At 37.1% G+C, this 12,041-nt stretch overlaps 1 protein-coding gene across 10 annotated transcripts in view; it reads right to left on the reverse strand.

Moving 5' to 3' along the window:
• TCF12 (transcription factor 12) overlaps positions 1-12,041 on the reverse strand; it is a 174,979-nt gene that overhangs the window by 117,216 nt on the left and 45,722 nt on the right. For 9 of the 10 annotated variants that reach the window (XM_069798139.1, XM_069798142.1, XM_069798138.1 and 6 more), the window contains exons 4-5: positions 11,337-11,410; positions 7,599-7,667 (exon numbers count right to left, since the gene is read on the reverse strand). In XM_069798139.1, coding sequence (XP_069654240.1) covers positions 7,599-7,667; positions 11,337-11,410 — 143 coding nt within the window. Of the gene's footprint in view, positions 1-4,394; positions 4,412-7,598; positions 7,668-11,336; positions 11,411-12,041 lie in introns of those variants that run through there. The other variant, XM_069798143.1, reaches the window with a different exon arrangement.

Raw genomic sequence — 12,041 nt, forward strand, 5'->3', positions numbered from 1 at the left:
TATATCCACTTCAGAGTAGAATTCGGAAAATGAAGAAGTCACTAAAACTACATGGCACACAATTTTCCCATGCATTTATTGACTTCATGGAATAACTTCTTCCTGTATGGGTAACTACCACACAGCATTTTACTTGCTCAAGTCCACTAAACCAGACAAAACAAGCTTCTTTTCTCTGTTTTTCTTCCCTTATCCCCAAAGCCCTCTCCTACACAAGTCCCTGGAAATAGACCCAAATCAGACCCAGTTGTGGCTCATAACCAAGCTGCCAGATCAGTAAATAGGTATTTGCATTTTAGCAACTTACAATATAGCTCGATTATTGCCTTTAAATTTAAGACATTAAAATTCCACTAAAATGAATGGTTGACTTCACAATTTGACATGGCTACAGACCAAAAGATTAAATTTAATGAATGCTGCTTCTGATTCCTTGAGTGTTATAGCTTGGCTGACCTTAACAAATATTAATTGTTTAAAACTCAGGAATACTGAGGTCCCTTCCAAGCTAAATTTGGCTATGATTATATGAATCAGACAACAAGTTATGTAAATGACTAACATGTAAATGAACAACAGTGAATCTACCACTGAAAACCACTTTATTTTGAATTATCTGCCTCTCCAAACTAATCTGAGAGTTCTAAAGACAAAAAGAAGGAAAAATCACAAGGCAGGGAAGTTGGGAGAGAAAGCAAGATACAGAGACAGCAAGAGGCAGAGGGACAGACCCAGAGAAACTGACTACAGCCAGAAACATTGTGGTGAGTCACTGACTTAAGATTAGACAAGAGGCTCTGGGCAATAGCAATACCAAGGTGTCCTAGCTAATTTAAAGATTATATGATCACACGTGTTTCCAGAAATAAACAACCATTTTGTTTTGGAAAGAGTATTTTCAGTCATGGAATCTATATATTTGTCAATGACTCCTAGAGGAAAGACTACAAACCCAAAACCTGGCGGGGCCTATTGAACATACAGATCAGGAAGAACCTTGCAAAAATGAAGGTAAGCTAAAAATAAATCCAGGGAAGAGTACTCTTCCTTTTTGCCTTGAGGGTCACCTGCACTGTATTAATTTCTCTTAACTGAACACCAAGAAACATCACATTGTCACAGGTCATGGTACAACTCCATGGGTTGGTTTTGGCTGGGATAGAGTTAATTTTCTTCAGAGTAGCTAGTGTGGGGCTATGTTTTGGATTTGTGCTGAAAATGTGTTGATGACACAGGGATGTTTTCATTACTGCTGAGCAGTGCTTTCACAGCGTCAAGGCCTTTTCTGCTTCTCTCACCACCCCACCAGCACAAGAAGTTAGGAGGGGACACTAACCCCGGGACAGCTGACCCCACAGACCAAAGGGATATTCCATACCATATGACATCATGCTCAGTATATAAAGCTGGGGGAAGAAGAAGGAAGGGGGGACACTTAGAGTGATGGCGTTTGTCTTCCCAAGTAACCATTATGCATGATAGAGCCCTGCTTTCCTGGAGATGGCTGAACACCTGCCTGCTGATGGGAAGTAGTAAATGAATTCCTTGCTTCGCTTGCGTGTGCTGCTTTTGCTTTACCTATTAAACTGTCTTTATCTCAACCCACGAGTTTTCTCACTTTTACTCTTCTGATTCTATTCTCCATCCCACCGGGGTGGGGGGGTGAGCAAACAGCTATGTGGGGCTTAGTTGCCAGCTGGGGTTAAGCCACAACACTCCATTCGAAATCACTAACAGTCCTGCAGCAAGCTATTAGTTGGGAACAATGTTGTTTCCAAACAGTGACCAAAATGATTTTACAAAGTATTCACCTCAGAGGAACAGGGAAAGACACAGCAAGACAGCAAAACATATACATTCCCAAGTACGCTTCTGACAAACAGTACCGAAGAGTCAGAGATCCACACAACTGTATTTTAAGAATTCAGTCTATCATTTTTAAATAAATTACTTCATACAATTTGAATAATTTTAAGTGTGAAAATACAGACCTTCCAATCAACTCTACAAGAACAAACTATTAGCTCGAATGTTGCAGCTGAAACTGTACTTGACCATATTTTGTAATTCTATGGACCAGGGTGATGTGCACAGAGACTTTTCCGTGAGGGAATGGGGAATTATGGGGTAAGTCAGTTTGCAGCTGAACATAATAAATCAACAATGTATCAACCTATGCAACAACAACAAAAAAAATCTGACCAACCGGCATTATAATCAAAAACTAAAATTAAAAGCAGCTTCTTCAGCAACCAAATCTTTTCTAACACAACCAATAATAAATGCATCCAGCAACTTGCTTGTCTCTGGTGTAACACTACCAATGTCCTCCATGAGGACAACACGCAAGTCTGCGCCATGGTTTAACCCCAGTCAGCAACTAAGCACCAAGCAGCTGCTCTCTCACTTCCCCCCACCCTGTAGTATGGGGGAGATAATCGGGGGGGAGGAGTAAAAAAACTTGTGGGTTGAGATAAGAACAGTGTAATAGAACAGAAAGGAAGAAAATAATAATGATGATAATAACAATAATCAAATGACAATAATAATAATGATGATAATAATAATAATAGAACATACAAAGCAAGCAATTGCTCACCACTTGCCAACCAATGCCCAGTTAGTTCCCAAGCAGTAGCTCCCAGCCAGCCTTCCCCCAGTTTATATACCGGGCATGACATCACATGGTATGGAATATCCCTTTGGCCAGTTTGGGTCAGCTGCCCTGGCTGTGTCCCCTCCCAACTTCTTGTGCCCTTCCAGCCTTCTCGCTGGCTGGGCACGAGAAGCTGAAAAATCCTTGACTTAGTCTAAACACTACTTAGCAACAACTGAAAACCTCAGTGTGTTATCAACATTCTTCTCATACTGAACCCAAAACATAACACTATACCAGCTACTAGAAACAAAATTAACTCTATCCCAGTCGAAACCAGGACAGTCTGTCACAGGTCAAACAGAAAATAACCATAACTTTCTAAATAAGGAAAAATTGCGGGGCTGGGGGGTGGGGGGGGCACGCATGGAGCTGAGCAGACAGACAATGATAGCAGACTCCTCACACTCCTTGCACCATTTCATCCATATTACTATCAGTTGCCTGCTACAATACAAAAGCTAAGAGAACAAGCTGAAGACCCATCTGATGTGCCAGGAAACAAACACCTCTCCCCTCTGCAGGCTCTGTGCGTGCCATCTCCCAGGCTGCTGAGAACAGTCAGTACTTCAACCCCATCTCGCTTTATTGTGCAAAAAACTTGTATAATACTTACTAAACAGAGGAACGAATGCAGTTAGCTGATGGAGATCACCCAACTGCACCAGAAACAAGGAGCTATACACTTTATAGTTTTACTTCTGATTCCCTTTCACTATCAGCAGGTTTTAACATTCCACTCCAATATCCTAAAGACAGAAATGTAGCTTTATACCTTACTTAGTCACCTGCTACACAGGGGAAAACTAGCAGATATCACTACCCCAGATTTCAGGTATTACTGGGAGAAGCCAAGAGAGCTTTCACAAGTACCCTCCAAGTGTCACAATAGGTTAACATACTTTGTAACAGAGCTCTAAAAATACTCATTAGCTAATTTCCATGTATCAAGTTGAAACAGATGAAAACTATCTGTGCAGGAATGGAATATAATAAGAACTGAAAACATGGTTATTTATTTTTAACCTGGTAAAGCTTTGGAAGGGGAAAGGGGACATAACACATTGAACAAGGAATCTATTTTGAAATAATCACCATTTTCTCCAGTTCTAAATCTATTTACAGGAACTTAACTTTGGGAATTATGCATCTGATGGTCAATTACACCTCTCTCAACTCTTGTGAGACAAATATCAACATGATATGTAATGGGACAATTCCCTGGCCACATGGAAAACTAATTGGTGAACAGATTCCAATGCTAATTTCAATATGATCAGTAGTTGCAAAAAACAATTAAAAAACCAACAAAAAAAACACTTCTCCAATGCAGCTCATATGACTGAAACCAGATTTTTCTAGCTCTTATCTAAGCTATAAACAAACCAGGAAATAAAATAATACAAGTATAGCCAGCCAACTTACTAACAATAAATGCTTAAGGACAATACTTTAAAACCTAACTAAAACATTCAGAACTTAAATATCAGAACTTGCTTTGAAAAGTGCTGCCCATAAATCAAATTACAAAGTAAGCTGCATTTGCAAAAGCGTCCTGTGCAGTGAATATGGGATATTTAATTTTGGCTTTGATTTCATACTGAATCATCTGCTTACTTATAGAATACATCAGGAAAAGCAAATAACCAGAAGAACCACCAAACAACCTCCCTCCCCCGCAAAAAAAACCAACAGAGGACAAAAAGGACACAAATACAACAGACTTGATAACACTTACTGTATTTCTGTGTCCCTCTTGTCTTGTTTTGCTATTTAACAGCTTCCTTTCTTGTTATGTACCTGAGATTAAGAGGTATAAAATACTATTTCAAAACCTGCTATCTCATTACTATTTTTTGACTTCTTTGCAAATTAAAAGTACTACTGGTGTGTGTGGGGGGAGAATAGTTTGGGCATATAGTATTTCAGGTTCCAATTCACGTCTGAGTCTTTTACATACAATAGAGGGCATAACCTGTTGACAACCTGTTGACTGATGCTACAAAATCTAGCAGTGGTATCTTGATCAGTTCAACTCTGGCTTCAAGTAGCTATATAGCAGAGTTACATAAATGAAAAGGAAGATAAACCGCATACTCAGTACTGAAGCTAGATTCTATGTTAAATCAGGTCAAAATGTACACTCACAGCTTTTAGTGCAACATACATGCTGGAAGATGCTTAAAACACCCACAGTTCACATTTCTGGAAGAAAAATACCTCAGCTAATTTATGCTAAATTTTTAACAGTTAAAATTATTATGCACATATATAAAAAAAGGCTATCCAGCAAGGAAATGTCTTATGGAAAATATTTTTGGATTTGCTTGATTTGGAGACAGCAATCTGAAGAGATAAAAAACTAACTTGCTCCTATTGCAAAGGCTTGATTTGGAGACAGCAATCTGAACAGATGAAGAACTAACTTGCTCCTTTTATTGCAAGGACATGTTCCAACAAAATCAAAACCATGAAAGAAAACCTCACAGACCACTATTCTTCATGAAATAAAAGCAATCATTAGCCACACTGCAGTAAAAACTATGGTAGAAAAATGTTTAATTAAAAGACAACGTTTATCCCAAAAAACTGATTATAACAATTTGTTGCTAGGTTATGAGTATAAATTACAACTTCCAAATAAAGTGGGAAAGCTAAAAAGTTGAGAATCATTTCACAATAGGAAGACAAAACTTTCAAATGCTATCGTTGTTCAGCAAACATGCTACTTGGTTCAAGTACCTCAGAATTTGCTTTGAATTGCTCAGTAGAGCAAGGCTTTCAAAAAGCAGCTTTACAGTCCTCTGCAACATACACTAAGAGCCAGTCACCCTTCTAATGCAAGGGATTATGAATACATGCAAAAATATCTCTAGCTCTATATCACTCAGATAAGGGAGGGACTCATATACATTAACCAGAAGATATTCACTGAAATACCACTACTGTTGCACATATAGAAGTCAAAGAAAGATTGGAGAGTTGGAAGAAAAACAAGCACAAGAGACAGAAAATTTTGACACAGTATTGTATATGGACTTCAATATAATCACTCAAGAATAAGCAAGACCATCAGCACTTCATAGACTTCCACTGACTTGCTAATTACCATACCTGAATTATTCCTCTTAAAAAAATAAAGCTTTCCTACTTTTTTCTTTTTTCCCCCACAGTATATGTATTTTCAAATTATTCATTTTTCTAATAAAACATTTGGCCTATGCAAAAGAGATTTTGCACACAGAAGCCGCTAATGTCTCAATTTGTACATTTTCACAAATTTAAGATTGTCACAGCCAATTCTAATACAAATACCCACTGCTCTTTCAGTGTTAGAACACTCTAACATTATTAGGTAATGAAAAAACAAGGCTCATATAAGGTTTTCTCAAGCCTACAGTGATTCTCAGCCTTCAACATTAGTTCAAAACACTATTGAAATAAGAATATTTTATATTTTAATAAGGTATTATAAGAGATTCTTAAAATAAATTAAACTGCTACGGGATATTAGAGAAGGACCTTTTGTGAATTAAACTATTGATCGAAAGATTAAAATGCATAAACAAACACCCCAAGCACGGGAATACATCTCCAGTTTTCACAGTGAAAAGAAGTTACCAGTGCATTTTCCCCACTTCCCCAAAAAACTGTACTTAGACCAACATTCTTCAACAATTCCATGAATAAATCAAAAGGAGTGGGTGAACAAAGACATAGTAAAGTTGCTGATAACAAAAAACATTTAAAAATAATCCTAACTAAATGTTAGTCCCGAGTTGCAAAGCAAATTCTCCATGAAATTGGCAATAAAACAGCAGATAAAATTTGGTGTAAATAAATACAGAAGAAACATGTTAAAAAATAACTCAACATCATAATGTGGTAACTACTGTACAAAAAAAAAAATCTTATTCTTTTTCTATACAGTTTTTTAAACAGTATCACTTCGGAGCTCAGTGACAGTCAAAATATGCAAGACTTATGAGTAAGAAAGGAGCAGAGAATGAAAGTATCATTATGTCATGCAGAAATTGATGGTATACCCTCATCTTGACTAGTGCATGCAACCGTAATCACCCTAACTCTTAAGTTATGCAGAAGAAGCAGAAAGATTTAGAGAATGGCACCAAGAACTAACCACAGGTTAGGAGAAGTTACTATACAAGCAGAGACCAATAGATTAGGATTCTTCAATTTAGTTGAGGAGAGACATACAAGTGGCATACAAAATAAAGACGGGGGGGGGGGGAATAAAAATTATGAAATACATCAGTAACAACCAATCATTACTATTCAGAACACAGGAACGTGGTGAAAATCAGTTAAATCACTGGTCAGCACACTTAAGACAAAAACATCAATATTTTTGCCACAAAACAGTTGTAATTATTGCCAAAACTGTAATCTAAGTCAGAAAAATCCATAACTCACAGAAAACGAGTCCACCAACAGCTGTAAGAACAATGTCCAAACGGTCAGCTCTATCCAGGAAATCTCCTAAGCCCCTAAGGGCTGGGCTTTGTTGGGAGAGTATGACAGTAAAGGTCGCAAAATATTTGCCCTATACTTACGCTCTTTCCTTAAGCATCATTGCTGACACAATCAGACCATCTATACTAACGTGAACAGACCTTTGTCAGGAGTTGAGAAAGGACAGGAAGGGAAGATCTGCTTTAGCCAGTCTTTCACCATATTATTTTAATTAGCCTTTAAGAGGTATATACTTAACTATCACCAAATTCCATTTCTATTTAATTGAAATTTGCTTATCTTTATGTGCCTTTGGAAATTCCAGCCAATACTGGGCCAACAGTTTAAATTCTTAAATAATTTGGTCACTGTATTGTGAACTTTAAAGGAAAACTCCAGTAGTAGGCTGCACGCAGATTTTTAAAAAAAGAAAGAAAATCACACACAAGATAAAAAGAATAAATGGTACCTCTTGAGGCTTCAACTTTTCTATGTCTGTGGAGAGGTCTGAGCTTTTTCCATGAAGACTGCCATTTTCCTGTAAACAGGCAAGTAGAGCAATTAGGACAAGAATAACATTCTATATTGAAATTATGAGGAAAAGCACTGGATTTTGAAGTTACAAGTTGAACATGTAAGACAATTATAACTTATTTAAACTCTGTATGTTAATCACCACAGCGAATAACCTAGGAATGTAAAAGGCTAGGTGTATCATTTGCCCTGCCTCCTGAGAAACTCTGATCTATATTCTCACAATACAGACCCACACACTCATTTTACATCTTCCTCAGAGCCATCTCATCTGGCAGCATATGGAGTAGGAGTCAGAAATTCCCTTTATTCAAAATTCTGAACCAGTAGTGTAATGTGTCTCATTTGTTGAAAGAAAACCAAAAAATAAAACACCAAACATCTTACCAAAAATTTATGCATACAAACTTGATTTAGACTGGTAAACAAAGTCCAGTGCTTCTTCAGTGATTTTGATGCAGAAGAACTTCCTTTGTTCTACTTTTTTTTGCAGAAGAACATGGCCATAAGATGAATTAATTTGTGCCTCTTAAGCATTACCAATTCTATATACAGACAGTATATATTTCTAGTGTTTATCACTTTTTGGGGGGAAAACACAGGAATGGAGTTTTCCTGTAAAAGGAATTCAGTTTTCTTTAAAAGAAAACTGTTGTCATTTAAATGACATCCCAGACAACCATTCTTTATTGCTTCCTGCAGGGCCTCTACAGAAAGGTTTTCTTCCCCTCCCACTACCAAATTTTTAGGTGTATTGAGGGCCTGGCCAAAGATCTGTATTCATCAGCCAAACCCTCTGAATTCCTTTCGACAGCCACTTCACATCAATTCAGCATAATATCCATCCTGACTCTGTGGGACAGGCCTTCCTTATTCCTCAGTGTATGAAAATGATTTACTACACAAAACCAAGGAGATGCATGTGTTTTGTAATCTTCCAAAGCCAAGCACCAGAGGCTGATGCCTCCTAAGACAACCCAACCACACCAGGCTCTCAGGAAAATCTAAACCTACCAGCATCCACTACCTGGTCAGTGACACTGCCACAAACTGCTGCCGTGCCGATGTTTCAAGACTGTGGAGTCAACAGCTCACAGCTAAGCTGACCCCATAGAGAAATTTCATGGACAGTCTAATGTCATGTTCTGTGCTAACATGAGACTTGCTCTTAAATTTATATCATTTAGCAGGTTTTTCAAAAATAAAATTCATGTAGGAAGACATGTGCAAAAATATTCAACTTAGAATAATCTTTCACTAGAATTTAGGGCTACTAGGGTTCCCCCCACCGCCATGATTTCTGTTGCCTTTAGACAAAAAAATCCCCTATAAAAATGAAGAAAACTTTACCACCTCAACACTACAGGAACAAACGAATTTTTTTTTTTAAAGGGAAGGCAAAATATACAAAAGGTTGTTTTGGGAGACAGAGAGAAGTGAACCCACTTATTTCATTTTTAGTTTATAATTCAAGCAAGTTTGTATGCAAGTATTTGGTCCTCTCCTGTTCTAAATTTTATACTGATGCACACAAAGCCACACTATAAAAACCATTAAATTCAGCCACAAATACAAGTAGGGAAATAAATCTACGTATCAGTATTTTAAGTCTCTAACTTTCCAAAAAAAAATCAGACAGCATTAACTGCAAATTCTCTAAAATAAACATACTTTATAACTTATTTAGCTTGAATTAGGAAAGACCTATTAAAACAGTATGTTCCAGTTTAAACAAAAATGAACATATTTTCTTAAAAAAAAAACAAACAACAAAACAAACAAAAAAAATCACAAACTGTAAATAATTGGTGCTTCAGAATGAACTCTCAGTATCATCTCAAATTACTAGCATGCAAAAGAAAAATCCTCTGCACTTAGCCAGCAGAGGAAGAAATACTTCAATAACATTCTGGGGATAGATTCCATCAACTCTTAACAATATATTCAGTGTGGCTAGAGTCCAAATGGCTTTAGCTGAAACTGTCCTAACAAATTATGATTCAGCAAGAACTGTTTGCTGGGAGGATAAATGTCTTTTTTTCTGTCTCACTTCCTGCCGCCTCCCCCCCCCCCCCCCCCCCCCCCAAAATATAAACTATTGTAAGTCCAAGTTACAGTTGCTGGTGGGAGGAGAGGGACACCTGACATGTAAAAGAATTTAACATCTCTCTTTTCTGAAGCCTTCCACAGGGCTCAAAACAAACCTACATTTACATTTGCTTTTCTTAACGATACACCCAAATAGCACCAACCTTTGGGGTATTATAGTATAATTTGTGGAGGGTTTGATTCTTGACTAGTGTTTGAATTTCCTAGTCATGACCTTCAGTTATAGTAAAAAAGCAAACAAAAAAACCCCCAAAACCCACAAAAAACCCAAACAACAACAAGATGACCAACAACCAGGCACCCTGACTTTACATTATTGGAATGTTAGCCAGCTGATCCTCTAACATAAAAAAAAAGTGATTAATATAGCCATGCAGCCAACCAATCACAAGCTCAGATTCCAGTTAGGTCAGCTTAAGTCATGATTGATAAAAATTGATTAGCAACATTATAGATGTGTCTCAAAATACCAAACACAATATACAAGTTACTTAAAGCTGTGTAGTAAGATTCCATTTCAAATGTAGAAAAGGCATCTAAAGGCTGGGCTTCATGCCTTAAATCATGCAGGATATTTTAAAAGAATGCCTAACTTCTATGTTGCATAGAAGTACTTCTGCAACCCATAAAGTTCTTCTATCTTTTTATTATAATTTATTTACCAAAGATCAATGGAAAAATTGACTTCATAATAAATCATAATAAAATGGACTTCATAATAAATCTTTCTAATGCTCTTTTCCAAAGTCAGACAGAGGCTTTAACAATATCCAGTGAGCTGGACAAGACCTTGCAGCCTACTCACTTCATTCCATAGCAAGAGAAAGCTGCAAAGGTACATGACCTAACACAGCTCTCTGGCTTAAGGGTACTGAAATCAGAACAGATTATTTAGACTAGGCCCGTCAGTTATGCTGCGTATTTCTAGTAATTAATTCATTAGGTACTTAGCTCATTGACTTTTTAGGGAGTAGATATTCATAAAAAGAAAATTGAGTAGATGAAAGGGAATGCGATTTCCTAAGGGGAAAGCTTGCTTTTGACCACTGAGTTGAGTTTTAAAAAGGCAATGTTATTTTAGGATATTAGATACTATCAAAAACCTTTAGCTCAATAAGCAGGATGGATGAAGCTGCAATGGGAACAGGAGAAAAGTATTTAAAAAGAGAAGCCTCTGTCCAACATCGTGACACAGCACATACTATAGCTGGCTAACGTTAATGGAGAGGCAAGCATTCCCTACACTTTGCCAATAAATCTGCTCCTGGATAAGTAACATGACTTCTATTTTCATTTTCTGACCATAAGGTAAATAAAATGCATGGTCATCATTCAAGTATACAGTTATGTATGGTTTATTTTCATAAATTCTTAACCTATATATTTTTTAGCCTTAGTAATGTGCATCACTATTGCAGCTTATCAAAGTCATTAAAGTCTATAAAAGATGCTAATCTGTATATTTAAAGGAGCTTACCCTTCAAAAACATTGCCAAATCATCTGCTGATTTTCATTGTACTTTCCCATAAACTTTCACTATGAATTATTATATGGGAACCTTACCCTTGAAGATTCATATGAAGGACTTGGCTGACCGCTTGTTCCCCAGGATGTGGCACCTGTTCGCTCATCCATACCTAGCAATAAAAAGAAACATACAGACCTATAAGAAAAGATAGTAAAAGCATAATGTTCTCTGATGCAACCTGAAAGCAAATTCATCTGCTTCCATACACTTAAAGCAAATTCATCTGCTTCCGTATACCTAAAGCAGTATTTCTAAAACCAAAAGATGAACAGTTTCCTTGTTAATGAAGCTGGCTACAAAGCAACCTACTTATTTGGACACCTGCAGCTGCTGAAAACAGGAGCATAAGAAGTCAAAAGATTTGCCAATCTGCAGTGTCTGCCCTACCCAATCCATAAGAAATAAGCATGAGTAACAAAACAAGCACAACTATGTTAGCCTGGCTTTTTGCACAGCCTGATTTATCCTGCATCTTAAGCACTGAATATTGCAGCACATACTGTGAAACGTATACTTGTTATCTACTCTTTGCTCTCATGTCTTGCTTAAGTATTGTAAAATGTGCGAAATTATTTCCCCTGCTTGGTCTTTACATGACATGCAAGATATTTTAGCATAAGTGGGGAAAAAGACAAGACAGACTGGTTATATTTCAATGACTTAAAAAAAACCCCACAGAAACTCATGGTGTCTGCCCTACTAAAACAGGAATCTTTTTTAACTCTATAACGGTTCTTTTA

The sequence above is a fragment of the Haliaeetus albicilla genome, chromosome 12, assembly GCF_947461875.1.
Source record: "Haliaeetus albicilla chromosome 12, bHalAlb1.1, whole genome shotgun sequence".
NCBI classification, from domain to species: Eukaryota; Metazoa; Chordata; class Aves; order Accipitriformes; family Accipitridae; genus Haliaeetus; species Haliaeetus albicilla.